Source organism: Pogona vitticeps, chromosome 3 (assembly GCF_051106095.1).
Source record: "Pogona vitticeps strain Pit_001003342236 chromosome 3, PviZW2.1, whole genome shotgun sequence".
NCBI classification, from domain to species: Eukaryota; Metazoa; Chordata; class Lepidosauria; order Squamata; family Agamidae; genus Pogona; species Pogona vitticeps.
The window spans coordinates 60,048,922-60,065,771 of record NC_135785.1 but is presented as its reverse complement, the minus strand read 5'-3'; the positions used below and the strand labels follow the sequence as shown (position 1 = coordinate 60,065,771).

At 41.5% G+C, this 16,850-nt stretch overlaps 1 protein-coding gene across 2 annotated transcripts in view; it reads left to right on the top strand.

Moving 5' to 3' along the window:
- The window catches only part of XPNPEP1 (X-prolyl aminopeptidase 1), a 90,368-nt gene that overhangs the window by 40,285 nt on the left and 33,233 nt on the right, over positions 1-16,850 (top strand). For both annotated transcript variants that reach the window (XM_072995572.2, XM_020779801.3), the window contains exons 2-5: positions 7,515-7,635; positions 12,295-12,358; positions 14,724-14,828; positions 16,656-16,748. In XM_072995572.2, the coding sequence (XP_072851673.2) occupies positions 7,519-7,635; positions 12,295-12,358; positions 14,724-14,828; positions 16,656-16,748 (379 nt within the window). In that variant the 5' untranslated portion in view covers positions 7,515-7,518. The remainder of the gene's footprint in view (positions 1-7,514; positions 7,636-12,294; positions 12,359-14,723; positions 14,829-16,655; positions 16,749-16,850) is intronic.

Genomic DNA, 16,850 nt, shown 5'->3' with positions numbered 1-16,850 from the left:
CCAAGCACGGCTCCTCCTCTGCCTCCTTCCATGTATAAAATGACTCTAAATTTTCCTCTAATGATTTTAGGAAAAAGTGTCATTTTATACACACACAAAAAATATGGTACTTATTCTTTAGCTGAAGTAGTACTTCATACATACACATACAGTTTATTCCATTTGAATGTACTTTGTCCTTCTTGCGGGTCAGTTCTCTTCTCCCCCGCCACGATTTCTAGTTCCTAGGCAGTTCTACATTAAACTTCACAGCTGACAATAGGTGAATTGGAATCTACCAGCATACTTCTGTGAGGATAAACTAGCAGCTTAAGGTTAAACCAAGAATTGTGACATGTTCATGGTTCCTGGGAGAGGAGAAATCAGATTCTAGCTCTCAATTCAACCCTTTGTCCACCATGTCCTGCTGTCTTCTGTTCTGTTCCCTTGTGTACTGACTGGCACAGTCTAATCTCTGCAACGATCATTACTTGCAATTAGCTATTGTGGAAAGGAAAGGTTATTGTGGCCAAAGTCTCTGTGCCTTTGAATTTTTTGCCCTTTGTTTCGTTAGGTAATGCTGAGTTAATGAAGAGCAAGCAAAGAGCAGAAGTAGAATTTGTGCTGTCAAAAGCTGGGGGAATCAGGATTTGGAGGGAAAGCCTACACAGGAGAAGCCTACATAGGGACAGGTAATGAAAGACACATGTAAATCATGGTTTTGGAGGCAAAAAAGGAGCAGTGCTGGGGAGACTGCATTTTACACTTGTGAAAAATTGGGTTTAATTTCAGCTGTTGGCTTTAAATAATAAAGGGACAAAGGATGGTAGGGGAAGTGTCAGACTTTCTTCAGCATTACAGTGCTGGTATTAAACTTTTTGCATGATTGTAAAGAATGATACTCAAGCACAAAAGTAACCTTGGGAATACAGGAAAGCTGAACTAAGCAACCACTTAAGGTACGTTGAAGTGGGAAAAAGAGCAGCCCTTTGCTGGAGGTTGGTTTTTCATTGTGCCATAGGCTTTGAGAATGCACAGTTTGAAATGCAAGGGAAGCTACGTTGGCCAGAAGGTTCAAAGTAACATTCTGGAATCTGTGTTGGGAACATACCTTTATTTGGGTCTTCTCAAAAGGGACAGAATTCTCTGTGGAAGTTCTGAAGGTAAGATATTTTGTCTTTTGGTATGATGTTTCAAAACCAGGGCTGGAGTATGTGTGTTTGGTTATTAAAGCCTTGTAGTCCACATACTGCTTTTAGCCATAATGCAAATTTGAAGTGGCCCAGTGTACAGTTTTCTATGAGAGAAGTGAAACTGGTAGGGCTTAATTTTAATGCATATGTTCCCTGATTTCAGTACAATCTAACAAGAAAAAGCGGTAGAGAACCATCATTGAGCATGTCTAGTGCTGGGCAGCAAAAAAAACAAAGTTGCAGTCCTGAGAGCATCAAGTTGCCCACATTATAATGTTAAATAAAAATAATCTTTTTGTCTTCATTATTGGAGTGTGCTTTTCAATAGCTAAGTATTATTATCCAGCCAAAGGTTTTATAGGCGATTCTGAGAGAAGCCACTCTCATAGAGATGGTGTAAAGACTGGCAGAATAGAGACTTGAGGCTAAACTAGATGGGTGGCAATTTTCAAAGATGAAAGCAGATCAGTGGGGATGGACAGGATTAGGGGAAGAGAGCTTTTCCTCATCTGAATTATCCTATTGCCTGGAGAGATAACACAGACGTAGGAAGTTGACGTTGGGAGAAAATATAGAAGGATTGACTTCCTTCCACTGTGTGGATTCCTCATCTTTCCCCCCACTGCCGTGTAAGTGCTTTTCACTTTTGAAATAAAACTGCATCATCTAATCCTGGATGTCAAAAAATTATATCCAGATTTGACCTTTGAAGGTGAACTGTTGCGCAAAGATGTTTGTCACATGGATTACATTCTAATTAAATTCCTGAATTGTAGTTAGCATGAGATATATTTGTTTCCTGATGGTTGTTATCCTTCATTTTACATGGTAAATATTCTTCAGAGCAAAGACGCTTAAAATGTGAAGAAATAGATACAAGTGGTGCTCTTATTCCACTTGATCTCATCTGATTTTAGAAGCCAAGAATCTTTGGGCCCACTGGCAGCTTATGCCCATTGTGATCAAAAGGGCATAGGGTTTTGTGGGAGCTGGGATGATGACCAGAGCAGAGGACAAAAGTTGAGTAAGAAGACAGGTGTCTGAACAGATCTCTAAAGCAATATGAAAAAATTAGGAAGATTTGAGAAAGTGCCTGTGAAATATCAAAACAGTTGCAGTCAAGTATCGGACTCAGTGCAACAGACAGCAGATAAAATACTGGGAGGTATCTCTTCTCTGTTGCCTATGCCAATGCTTAGAAGGAAAACTTTAACACATGCCCTCCATGTCAACAGGAGAAAGAGAAGGTTGAGAATCAGGAAAAGAGGAGATGGGGCACACTCATCCTTGTATCCCCCTATGTAAGAGATAATGAGAAGGCGAAGAAGAAGAGGAGCCTCCAGAAAGTGCAGTTTCAAGACACTTTTGGTACTCTGAGGTGGTGGCTCCATTGAAGCTGGTTCCTCTTGCCACTGGCCATGCAAGGCTGGAGAGGGTAGGAGCAAAATAAGCCTCAAGGTGTTGTAGGCACCCTGAGATGGCAGTTCCCAAATGAGCTTAGTCCCAGTCTCTCTCACCTCCCTTTCATAGTGGATGAGACTACAGAGGGCAGAAAGCTTTAAGACATTCTGTTTCGAAAGAGTAACAAGGAGGCTGCAGCATGTGATGGAAAACATGTACAGCAAGAATCCTCCTTCCCTTCCAGGTGATCAATGAAAAGTAGAAACTCCCCACTTGGATCAGATTTCTCTTGCCTTTAGGGAGGCCTGCCCAGACTGCGGACATGCCACGAGGGCAGCCGTTTGAATTCAGTAAGTGGCAGTCATCTTTACTGTCCCATCTTAGGCTAATGCTATGGGCTTGATTAGCTTCACGGACAGGGGACAGATTGTATTTGTCTTCAGTGTGGAAGGGATTGTCACTCTCAAATTGGCCTTCTCAGCCACACTAGATACTGTTCTAAGAACTCTACTCAGAACACGTTACCATGGTCTCTTGAGGCTGAAGGATGCCTACGTTGAGCTTCACAGAATTGAATCGGGTATGGTAGGGAGGTGAGAGCATTCCTTGTTTTGTGCCTGCAGATTCTCTTTGGCAATTCAATGAATATTCTAGATTTATTGGAACAAAGTGGTTGAGAGGGTGGTGGCAGACCAGCTTCAGGCGCTCTTAGACGAAACCAATGCTCTAGACCCATTTCAGTCGGGCTTCAGGCCGCACTGTGGTACAGAGACGGCACTGGTCGCACTGCTGGATGACCTGTTGAGGGAGGCCGATGGGGGCAATGTGTCCTTGTTGGTCCTCCTCGGCATCTCAGCTGCCTTTGATACTGTCAACCACGGTATCCTCCTGGGGAGGCTCTCCGAGTTGGGAGTTGGTGGCCTGGCACTTGCCTGGCTCCGCTCCTTCCTGGAGGACCGCCCCCAGAGAGTGCAGATTGGGGAGAATGTCTTGGCCCCGTGGAGTCTCAATTGTGGGGTTCCACAGGGGTCGATCATCTCCCCAAAGCTGTTTAACATATTCATGATGCCGCTGGGCGGGGTTATCAGAGGGTGTGGGGCATCGTGTCACCAGTACGCTGATGACACACAGCTCTACATCTCTTTTACTCCAACTTCAGTGGATGCCGTCCAGTCCCTCCAGCGCTGCCTGGACACCGTACTGGAATGGATGCAGTCAAATGGATTGAGGCTGAACCCGGACAAGACGGAGGTCTTGAGGGTGGGTGGCCCTCCCGTCAGCGGCATAGGTGACTCCCTTTCTTTTGGAGGGACGACCCTTGCCACAAAGAGTGAGGTCCGCAGCTTGGGGATACATCTGGACCCGGCGCTAACCATGGAAACCCAGGTGGCGTCCGTGGTCCGTTCTGCCTATTTTCATCTATGGCGGATTGCCCAGCTGTGGCCATATCTTGATCGGGGGGCCCTCACTACTCTAGTCCACGCGCTCGTAATCTCGAGACTAGACCATTGTAACGCACTCTACATGGGGCTGCCTTTGAGGCTCATGCAGAAACTTCAGATGGTCCAGAATGCAGCAGCCAGGCTTATTAGTGGGGTGAGAAAATATCAGCACATCTCCCCCACTCTGGCTGCGCTGCACTGGTTACCTATTCGTTTCCGCATTGACTTCAAAGTATTAATGATTACATATAAAGTCCTAAACGGTTTGGGACCTCAATATTTGGCAGATCGCCTCCTCCCACCCAGATCTACCTGAGTCACCCGACATAGCCAGCAGGGACGGCTGAGGGGACTGACGCCGAGAAAACAAGAAACCGGGCCTTCTCAGCGGTTGCCCCTCGGATGTGGAACACACTCCCCACTGAAATCCGGCTGGCACCCTCGCTGGGGTTTTTCAAAAGCCAATTAAAAACTTGATTGTTTAAACAGGCCTACCCCCCAGTCAATTAAGTCATTTTACTTTTCTCTTTCTCTATCTTCTTTCTTTCTTTCTTTCTTTCTTTCTTTCTTTCTTTCTTTCTTTCTTTTTATACCACCATCTTGGAAACCTTTTGTTGAGAACTAATTAGTATAAATGCATTTTATATGTTTTTCAACTTGTTTTAACAGATGTAAGCTGCCCCGAGTAGATGTTGTCTAGAGGGGCGGGGTAAAAATCGAATGAATAAATAAATAAATAAATAAATAAATAAATAAATAAATAAATAAATAAATAAATAAAACAAATTATTACTTGTACTCTATGAAAGTGTTATTTATCTATTTAAATTAACTTTACGTGTTAGCAAGACGTTGTGTTTGAGAGCTGTTTTGAAATGTGAAAAATATTCTTAGATTTCAATTCAAGAGAAAACAAAGGCCTCCATCCCAAAACTGTGCTTCAGCCACATTTATTGGCAGTGTGATATGCTCTTGCTGAGATCTGGTTGGCATAAGATATACCCTGTTGGCCTTGGGCTGCCAGACTTTTCCAGCCATTATCTGATCAAGAGCTGTGGTAGATGGTGTGTGATGACAAGCAGGGAAGTCCATCAGTAGCTGAGTGTCCTTCAGTTGCTTCCATTGGCCTTGTGCTTATCTAGTCATAGCTGAAGGTTCAAGTGGAATCCTGGTCATTTAAAAAATGATCTGGTTACTGCACTGTGTTGAACCAGACTTGATGGCAGCTTATTCAGGGCGAATTCTAGCATGGGTTTGTATGTGCTAGTGCCTCCCCCCCTAGATGTTAATTGCTGTACCTCACAGCAAGTCCACCGTCCTTTGTGAATACCAAATTAATCCTGGAGATAGGTTTGTGATGTAATGAAGCTGTGTCGGCAGAATTTTCTATAGCAGTTTCCATCTGATCACTTTGGCACTCAAATGGTCCAGTATGACGTAAGACCTAGCGATGAAGTTACTTGGGGATGCACAGTTAGTGCCAGAGCTTGATTGTAATCCTGAAGGATTACATATGAGCACTAATCCAATTAGCCCCATCAAGGTTGCCAATGGATGGATCCTCACCACAGTTTGCACTGCACTTCCCAGAATCCTTCAGCCAGCATGGCCACTACAGACCATGGGTTCATTATTGGGTTGTACCTTAAGCTACAGTGAATCATGCTCAGAACATAATATGGTTTTAAAAAATATTTCCAAAATGCATGTTTGGGCAAAAGGTTTCCCAGGTCTGAAAAGTTTGAAAATATTATTTTAAGGAAATAGAAATTATACTTTCAGATGGCCTTGTTTTATGTACATAGAAAAGGAGCAATAATGTTTCATTGTGGTCATTTGTTATTTATATTCTCTGCTGATTCAGGCTATAATATTTAAACTGGATACTGAGAACACTGTCTTTTGGAAGTCTATACAGCAGAATGGGCTAAGTTAGGGTTTCTCTGTAATTGCGATGTAATGAACTTCCCCTGTGCCTTGTGAAATTGGCTTCTGGAGTAAGGCACACACATAAAGAAAAGGTTACTACCTTCTAGATCAAATGTACTGGAAGGACTCCCAGAAACAAGTAGACACATGCAGTAGTGGTCTGTGCTGCTCCAGGAAAATGATTGTTTATTGCTACTAGTACCTTGTTGTCTCAGTGTGCATGTGGGTCTCACCCTGCCTTCCGTGTCTGAACTGAGATGAATATTGATGCTTAGAGGTAAACGTTGCATTTGTACAGTGCTCTGGGCCACTGAAATCTCTCCATATCTGAAAGATTAAAATGTTGCATCAAAATTGGTTTCCGTTCAAACAGGCTTCGATGCAGTTTTCCTGTGAGTTCTATGATTTGTGACATTTGAGTTGCCACAAGTAGTTCTCTCTTAGATAACAACACCCCCTTCCATCCTTTCATTAACTTCTTCCACCAAGGCTTTGCCAGTTTTAAACCACAAGGAGAATTACTCATTCGGATTTAGAAGTTTAGTTTCTCTGACACAGGAATGTAATCGCGTAAGTGGAAGAGTTGACAATGTCTGCCCCATGGACTGGATTTTGTGAAACCAGACTTGCACAATTCTGACATCTGTTTTTCATTTTGTAAAAACCAAATAGCTTGGCCCAACACTAATAATCCGTTTGAGTCTGTTTCTCAGCAGCAGCGCCTCCTGCTTTCAGTTTTAGATACAATAAAACAAGCCTCATATTTGTATGTTTTTATTATATTTATATTCCCACCTTTCTTCTAAACAGTTCAAGGTCACACACAATGGCCTTCCCTTCCCCAATTTATCTTCACAGTAACCCTTAGAGGTAGGCTAGCCTGAGTGACTGGCCCTAAGGAGTCTGTCTTTGCTGAATAAGAACCTAGGTTCCTACATCCTAGTGCAGCACTACAGGCAGTACATTATCTTTAGGATTTCCAGACCCACGCTTCTCAAACAAACAAACAACCTTCCCCTTTCCCAACATTCTTTGTTGAGAGAACTGAGTTTGTAAAACCTCCTAACTGTTCTGGGCAAGGAAATATAGCAGGATGGAAGGCAGGATGCAGCGTTTGGCTGCAGGAGTGTTCCCTGTGACTGAAAGCAGCAGCAGTTGTGAATTGTTTTCTTCCCATCCTATGTCCTTGTTGTTCCTTTCCAACGCCTCAAAGCATCTGTTGCTCTGAGTGCTTCCCTTATGCAGTGCTTCCTCCGGTCCGCCATCCGCCAGCATACCCTGGCAGAAAATTCAAAATTGCAGACAACCAGATCTGTAAGTACTTATTATGGAAGGCAGCCTGAGAGAAAGACAAAGCAGATGGGCCTGAAATGCACCTTACCAAGCCTTGTTCCCATCTCTGGGAATTTAAGCAATAGCTGCTAGAGATAGGTCAGGCAAAACAGGTTTTATTTGCAAATTCTGATGGATGTACTTAGGAGGATTTCTGTCTGGAATTTGAAATATTTGGGTACAAAATCCACAGGACTGTAACTAAGATTTCTTTTGTTTATTTGCTGTTTCTGTTCAGGAACATGGCTCCAAAGATGACTACAGAGCTACTGCGGCAGCTTCGGCAGTCAATGAGAAGCTCCAAATACTTTCCACAGCCAATCCAAGCCTACATTGTGCCTTCAGGAGATGCTCATCAAGTATGGGATTTAGTGAAATTCTTTTCTGCTGATACAGTGAATGCCCCTTTGAAAACAGCAAGGGATTACATTTCTGTTAACCACCAGGGTTTCCTTTGTAGACGTAGAAATGTGAAAGAAAGCGAAAGGGACAAGTTATAATGAAAAATGGCTTTATATAAAGAGGCACATCCAGATGACAACTTCCTGACTGTTGGTGAAGCAGGTGGTTCATGTGACATGATTACATAGTACACTGTTTATTTGCAGTGCCAGAATGTGGGGTGGGAGAGATATTGACATCCAAGATGGGAGTGGAACTGGAAAAGAGGAGAACAGGACTGTGAAGAAAGGGAATAAGTAAAGGAAAGGTTCTAAACAGTTTAAACAATATTTGTAAAAACTTAATGATGGCAAAGAAATCATAGGCATTTTTGGTGAGTTGCTTAAGTTATTTGATGGGCCTTCTGATCAACTCCCATCATCCCTAACTCTCAACACTATTGATTTTTAACAAGTTCCTGCTAGTTAGTTCATCATGCAGTACACACATCTTCCACTTGCACTTTGCATTCAGTGGTGTGGAAGGAAGGGTTTGCTGGGAACCAGTATGAGGTGGTGCTGCCGATCTTGTGACTTGCACCTGGGGTGGGGGGTACACATCTGCAATCTAGATGTTTCTAAATTCAGCATTTCAAAAGGATGTTATGACAGCAATAATGACACAGTGTGATATGTGGCTACCATCCTTAGTGTGGTGAATATATGATCACTATGAAAACACAGAAATTGGTTTTGAATGCCAAATTCAATATTGTAAGACACTCAGCTTTCACTCATAAGATTAAACCAAGTAAAACAAAATAAAATAAAGCAAGACATATAGAATAGAATAAAATAAAATAATAAAATACTTTGAAAGTTTCAGGGCTGTGAAAGTAGGTTTACAAATGGCTATATTCAAGCACAATGATAAACCATTGTGTATAGTTACAGAGCACGCTTTCTTCTTTTTTAGTGCAGCTGGAAGGAGAAGTTTGGAAACCTCTGCAACTTTTCTTTGGCATAAGGCTTTATGGATGCTAGCCCATTTTTCAGACATATCTGAAGAAGTACGTTCCAATCTATGAAAGTGTATGCTAAATAAACTTGTTAGCCTTAAAGTAGAGTCTGTTCATTTGTTCTGCTTGTGCAGTGGTCAGTTGTGCAAGCAGTTTGATGTTTAGGGATGTACTGTTTGGATTTTTTAGGATCCTGTTCCCCTAAAATTATCCCAAGAATTCCATAGGCAGAATTCTGGGAATTCCAAACCATAGGCCCACACCTACAGATACCTCCATTTCACTCACCTGGACCAAGGCCTTTTCTGGAGGCTACATGACTGTCTTGGGTCTATTCCATGTTACTGATGTCCAAAAAAGGAAGCTGCCGTAGTGCTTTCTGGGAGCTGTAATCCTGCTGTCCTGAAGAACTACAGTGTAGCACCTTTTTATTATTATTTTTGTGCATTAACAAGAGGCAGTAGGTCTGAAACAGCTCTGCTGCCTCTGAGGCAAGGCCCCAGTCCAGGTAAGCAAAATGGATGTATCTGCAGATATGGATTTGTGGCTTGGAACTCCAAAAAATCTGCCTGGGGGATTACTGGAGAATTCTGAGACAGTGAAAAAAAAATATCTGAATGGCACATTCCTAATGACATTCATGGGATTTGTGCCAAAAGTGGAGGAAGCCCTTTTGGATTCAGTAGGCAAGCTTCATTATCTTAGGCTGTTCAATAGAGATTGTGTGGAGCCATGCTGATGGAATGTTATAGCTTAGCAGTGGTTAACTGGATTCTGCCCATTGTTGTCTAATGCAGAATGTGAAGTTATAATTGCCCATGACAGAGAACTGAGGTAACCACCATGTTTCCACTCATTTCTTGTGGTGGCTGTGAGGGTCTATGTATGAAAAGAGAACCCCCCCAAACTTATGCCATGTAAAATGGCACTCATTGGAGTAGCAATTCTTTTCCATCTGTTTGCTTGTACTCCACCTGTCTAGTTACCCATGATTTTTTCTTAACATCTCTGTGCAAAAAACACAGGACGCTAGTTTGCAAGTACAGTGTATTCTTTGTTTTATACATTATGCTAGCAACACATGAAGATTAGTTTCACGCTCAGTTGGTAGAGGTGAGAAAGGTGGGGTTTCCCCCCCTTTTCTCTTTTGTAGCTGATACAGATTTATTTTTTCAGTGCCTGAGGCAGCTGCTTCTCTGCAGCTCTAGTTACACTTTCTTGGCTTTTAACATGTTCCTGTGAATTCTGGAATATGACCTGTGAGACTCTTTAAGTCTTTGTGTCTCTTCAGGGGAACGCAGTCATGCAAAGACATTGTGTTATGCTTTTCTTGCTCAGCGAGTTTTTCAGGTTATTTGTGTGCAGAGAGTTGAATGGACCTTATAACTGTTCATTGTGTATCCACTAGATTTTCTTACATACCAAGACTACAGTAAAACTTTTTCACATACTTATATGACTTAAACTTTAGTTCCAGCAATATCTGTGAAGGCTTTTGTCAGACCCATAGTGGTGGAATAAATACAATTTCAGACTTAGAACTGAGTTCAGATACCCTCTTGGCCATGAAGCTCATTGGGTGACCTTGGGCAGTCATAATTTTTTAATGTTGGGTGCCGTTCTGGTTTTAATGGCTTTGGATGTAGCAACCTATAATTAACTAGAATAGAAAAACCCTTTCATGAAACACTGGATATAAGAAAACATTCACCTGGGACAAGGATGCTCTGGTAGGGGCAGAATAAAAGGATAAACCCCAGAATACGTGGCTGAAGTTTTGGGAGAAAGTTTCCTTTCAGGTTAATGCTTTACCTATTGGCAAAGGAGTGGTGGTGAGGTTAAAGGTGTTAAAAGGTAACAAGAAGGTGCTTGCAACCACTTGAGAAATTTATGACCTGTTTGTGTGAAAATTAATGGTAACGTCTTCACTTCTTCAGGAAGTCATGTCATGGTAGAGATTATGTTATTTTTTTCTCTTTAAGAAGGAGCAACAGTTTATGATGAAAAGTAAGCAAAAGGTTATATTATATCTTCTTTGGTTGTGTAACTTGTTTATAGGATTGTTGAATTTTTAATTTTACCATGTGTTGAAAATTAAATCCACATTGGTGCTAACCATAATTAGTGCTAACCAGTACTCCCATCTGAACCAGGGTTTGAAGCTGGCTTGTTGATGTTGGCTCAGAGGGAACCTGATTAGCTTTAACTATAATGAAGATCTAATGTTGAACTATGGGAAAGACTAATACATTCATTGAAAAAAGGAAGAAACATATATTACCAAGGCTGCCCACACTTTGTAAACCATGGTTTACAGCAGGAGTAGACAAAGTCAACTGGTTTTGCTGCATGTGGCCCAGAGGAGCCCAAATATACCTCCCAAGCCCCTTTCAGGGTCCCTGTATTCCCAGTTTTAAAATATTTTTTTAAAAGTGTGTCTCCACCAGGAAGTGTGGTAAGCTTTCCCCCCTCCCCATGAACCCTAACCTGGCACATTCCTCCATTTTTTGATTAATTAATATTATCCACTAGTGGGGATGAGGCAGTGTTATAAATTTAAAAATACAACAACAACCCTCCAAAATGCTTTTGGTCTGGGCAGAACACAGAAGTTAATGCAGCCTGTTGAGGTAATGTCTTCTGGAACTATAGAAGTTGTCCGCTTTTCTTTTATATGGCTTTATGTTTGCACTGAATCTGTGTGATCAAATTTCTTTCTTTTAGTACAAATAAAAATAAAAATAGTAGGTGTAGCAAAAATAAAAACTGACATGTTGTGGCATCTTAAAGACTCAAATGTTTACTTCACCATGATCTTTTGTGGGTGGCTGCTTTGTGTTCAGAAACATGGTAGTGGTTTTTCTGAGGATGTGGACTGTAGTCTATGAAAACTCACACTGAAATAAATCTATTAGCTTTTCAGATGTCACAACTCTTTTGTTCCTGAAACAAACTAATATGGTTACCTCTTTCAGAATAGTAGATGTCGACCTAGGAAATTAAATTTTCAATTTCACAGTGGGTTTGACGCAATGGTGATTGCTATGTTTCCTTGCCTACACGGTGTTTTAAAAAAGGTCATTACTGGAACAGATCATTCAGTGACTGAAATTCACAATGGGAAAGGGGAGTGAATGTTTTTCCAAGTACTTCTTGTAAAATCCAGTTAGAGGATGTCAGTAAACCAAGCAGAGATTGCAAGTCTAAAGCACCATTTTACAGCTTGGGAGATCGGAAGATAACTGGAGAGTTTCTTCTGCACTCCCCTAGCCACATCAAAGGCACCGCTTGTTTCTTCGGCCAGCAGCCTGACCAAAAGGGTAATAAACTGGAGTACTTGTGGATATTTGCTTAAAGTGCTGTAGACTGAAATAAACTCATGAGAAGTAATCCTACAGGTTTAAGTGAAGGACAATTTTAATTGATTACATTAAAACCGCTTGATAAAGAACATTTCAGTATTTTAACATTTGTTTTCCAAACTAATCCAGAACAGTCCCCTAATAGTCCAGTAGGAAAGCCAAACTAATCTCAGTTTATACTTACCACTGCTTTTGTTGTGTCTCTGCTGCTATTCACCATCATGCTCACGTTTCCTTTTTTACTGCACTTCCCTTAGAGTGAGTACATCGCACCTTGTGACTGTCGCAGAGAGTTCATCTGTGGATTTGATGGCTCTGCAGGTATGTTTTGAGACCTGTAACTGACCCCTACCATTTGCAACGTCTTAAGCTTTGAATGCCAAGCCCCTCTTTGAAGGATTGGAGCCTACCACTTGAATTTCCCCTTCAGCCACCATATCGTTGGAGAGTTGCAGAACTATTGTACTTTGTGTGTGTGTGCGGTTTTTTTTTAAATTTTTTCATCCAGACTCCATACGACTGCCTTGCCACATTTTCTGATTTTGTGGGGCAGGGAGTGGGGGGCTGTCTCTTCTCAGTGGGGACTGTGTTTGCATATGCAGAAACCAGATGAGGAAACAGTTTGGAAAACATTTGGAGATGACAACTCCAGAAATCCTCCAACCAGTATGGCCAGTGGTCAGCATAAGCAGAGGGGTTCTGGGAATTATCGCCCAACAAAGTAGTTTTTCCAAGCTGTGCCACAGCTCAGGCACCTTCGGAGACTTGCCTCTCTAGCTATCTCTGCCACCCTTGATACAACACTTGGAGCAAGTCCAGTGTTAGTCCTTCTTTGAGTAGACCTTTTGAAATGAATGGGATTTGTTAGCGGCAAGTAAATGCAAGTCATATTATATTCACTGGGCCTCTTCTTATAAACTAATGTTGGATTTAGCCTCTTCTGTATATTGTAGTAGCTGCTGTGTCCTGAATTGCATAGCAACATGGCTGATAAATTTTGCCATGTTCCATTGTACATGTATATGAGTGTTTATGTGAGAGAGGGTGAATTAGCTTTTCTTCTAGGAAAGGACTGGGAATAAAAGGAAGGGCTGAGTTGCCCTTTCCCTTTCCAGCTTCCACACCAGCTGGAGTGATGATGTAATACCAGTTATAGTAATGACTTTTTGTCGACCCCCAGATGACCCTCCAGTGAAGTAACTATTTGGTACAGGAATTGCAGCTTTCCTTTCTTTCTCCCTGTGTGAAGCCAAACAAAACAGATAGCTTGCAGTTCATCCGATCAGGGATTAGCAGTAAACAACACTGTTTTCCCAAGTTCAATCTCCTTTTAAAAATATAGGTTATTTTTTGCATCTGAAATTTGTTAAGAATTTAAATTCCATTCATGAAGAAAGCAGGTGGTGGAAACCCATGTTTATCTTTTAGGGGAACAATGTGTTTCATTTAGCAGCAACATGTCCTGTGGCTTCAAGCATTAAAGTGATGAGATCTAGGTTTTCTTTCAAGCTGTTCCACCGATTAACATCCAGTGCAAACATTGTGGAGGAGTTTTCCTGTTCTGGAGAGGCCTGTTTGCCTCTTACTGTAGAGCAGGGGTTAGCAAGCCCCAAGTCCAGGTGCATGCACCGAAACCATGAATGCAATGCTCTGTTCAAGGCCTAACTGCAAAGAGCAAAGTTGTTCCGTTTGTTCCCCTGTACTAATTGTTAAGTGTGTGCCATGATGTCCCCAAATGGCATTTGCCTTTGTTTTGTAGCGAATCATGTTGCTGCCTCTTGTTGTATTTCGTTCTTCCATGACCGTCTTGGATCTTTTTCATCAGAGCCTTTGCTTTCCAGTCTGCGTATAATGTTCTTGTCTATAATCATTCAGTTCTACGATACAGACTTTTCCATAGGCTCAGCTTTTTTCTTTTCTAGTAGCCAGTATTAATTAAGAAATGATTGATTTTAAAATTTTATTAGAGTTTTTATTTTTTTAAAAAAAGTAAAAAGAAAATCTTGATATTATTTATTTGTTTAGATTGTGAACCAACAGTAACAAAAGGTTTCCGGATGGTATACAAAGCATGGAAAATGTAAATAATAACTAGAGACAGCACATTATAAAAGTGTTGTCTCAAATGAAGGGAGCAGTTTCAAGCAGAGGTTTGCAAGCAACTTGTATTAGAGCTACAACATTTCCCCTCTTCTCAGTAGGTAATGATTAGTAACTTACAGCCCAAAAAGAGGAAAGCTCTATTTAGTCATTATTTAAGTAGGTTGCATAAACAGGCCCCTTTCTGTCATCCTCTGAATGCGAAGGGCAACAAATCTGAAGAGGGGAGCATCCTGTTTCCATAAGGCTCTCCATGTGAATTTGGAAAATTATACTTTCCAGTTTGGAATGTCACCCTCTGTGCCTGGAGGAGGATGGAAATGAAGAGGGAGAACATGGAGCTAGCAGGTTGTTCCTCCTTGTGAATTTATTTCATTTATCTGAAAACCTGAATAGGCTTAATACTTTGTCCTCCATATACATTGCCAGAGGTGGTCTCAAGTGAACTGGCTTTGAGGTATTTTGAAATGAACCAATTCCCATCTGATTGATTGTTCCCCCCTTACATTTATGACAGTGACCGCATTGACTATTTATGGATATTGTATGTGATCCTACCCTTTTTCTCTTTTGTGGTCCCTGACAGGAACTGCCATTATTACAGAGCAAGAGGCAGCCATGTGGACAGATGGACGCTACTTTCTGCAGGCTGCCCAGCAAATGGATAATAACTGGACACTCATGAAGATGGGTGTGTATGAGTCCCAAGGAGTGCTTTACTTCATCTCGTCCTTACAGTTGTGTAGTCAAGTGCTCCTGCTTCTTAACTCATGAACCTGCTCTCACTTTTGTTGTAACACAGAGTATATTGTTTTCGAAAGGGGATTTGCACTGTTCATTCTTATGAGTGTTCCAGGGATAAGACCCTGCTTTTTCCTTTCCCAGCATGCTTTTGCCTGCCATAGGGAACATATTTATTTGCCTGTAGGAATCAAAACAAATAATAATCTTCAGTGTGCCTCCACAGATCCTTCTGTGGAATGTAATGTATTATATACTCCAGGGGTGGGCAGTCTGTGGCCCTTAAGATATCGTTGGACTTCAGCTCCCATTATTCTTGACCAGTGGTTTTGCTGGCTGGGGTTGATGGGAACTGCAGTTTGAGAATATCTGATAAACTATATGTTAAGCACCATTTCTTAACAGACCCCATCTCTGAATGATACAACTATAAGTCATGCCTTCCTTCCTTGTACAGTGACACTATAGAAACATTTAACAATGTTCACCTGAAAATAGCTTTACTGATTGATATGTGTTATAGATGTTCCCTGGCTTTCCACTGTACTACTTTTTTTCAAAAACTAAGCTAATTTTTACTGGGCTAGAGAAGATCTGACTTGATCGTAGTGTGTATCTGAGGTCTAGTGAATTGAACACTGAGTGTTCCAAGTGTTACAATAAAGCAAACCATATTGGGCTGGCAGGAAGCCCAGATTTGATACATTCTTGAAAAAATGTACTATATTAGCATAATTCTGGCTTCAGAAATTGCACAGAATCATCATTTCTGTCAGAGTAAATATATGTGCAAGAGTTGGTTGGGGATGTGAAAAGTGAGGCGTGAAATGCAGAAGATACGACTGTTGTGAATTACCAAATTACTAGAGGGTGTTGGTAACTTGTGCCTATTATTTGCAATAGCAACAAGGAGATCACTAGTATCTCCTTGCCCAAAAGAGAGTGAAAGCAAAAGGGAAGAGTAATGTGCTAACTTGATTATAATCTCCCCCAGCTTTTATTGGAATTGATGGAGGCAGGCAGGGAAGGGGGCTCTTGGCAACTGATTCCCATATACTTTTACTCTTGAAGATAGCAGTAATTATCCTTAACTGGTGAGGCACATCCAATGAAGGCAGAGGCTCCCTTATTCAAGGCTATCAGCTAACAAAATTGGCAAAGACCTTGAAGAGTCTGTGTTAGATTTGATAACATTGGTCCATCTGGGCCACTAATTTGACTCAAAATAAGTCAGTTCTATATGTTGCAGAATCTAGTCCCTCCTATTCCTTTCTAAAGGCAAAATGGTAGGGAGCGGATAGAATTGCTTGGAGTGGGACTGTTAGGTCTGCATTGTATTATACCACTGATTTTACTAGGTTGTGAATTTTGCTGGAAATCTGGAAAGCTTTCAGAAGCAAGGGAAAGAGACTGTAAATCACATTTGATTTTGTAGTTGTTGGAACAGATCCATAGGCCTTTTGTGATCGCGAAAGGCCAGATCAGTAAAGAACAGAGCCTTGAAAAAGCCACTCCCCCTTTCTTTTACATCTACACCCAGAATCCTTCATCCAGCAAAGCCAAGTTGGCTGCGGATGCTGGAAGCTGTAGTCCAGAATAACATTTGTATACTCTGGTGATGTGTCGTATTTTTTTGGAGGATCTCTTCTAGGGATGTGTGTGTGGTTTATTTCTCCCTAAAAACATGGTAATGTATTCCATCCATGGTACTGCAGGCTTTTTTCTGGTTTGGTTTCTTTCTTCAGTTTCTTCTGTATTTATTTTTTCTTTCTTTTAGGTCTGAAGGATACACCCACACAGGAGGATTGGCTTGTGAGTGTGCTCCCTGAAGGTTCCAGAGTTGGAGTAGATCCATTCATTATTCCGGCAGGTTAGTTTCCCCCGTACCCTTTTGTGTGAATGACTAGCTTTGTTTGGACTGCATGTCGCCATCACTTAACTTCTGGGAGATACATATAGGAGCTTTGACTAA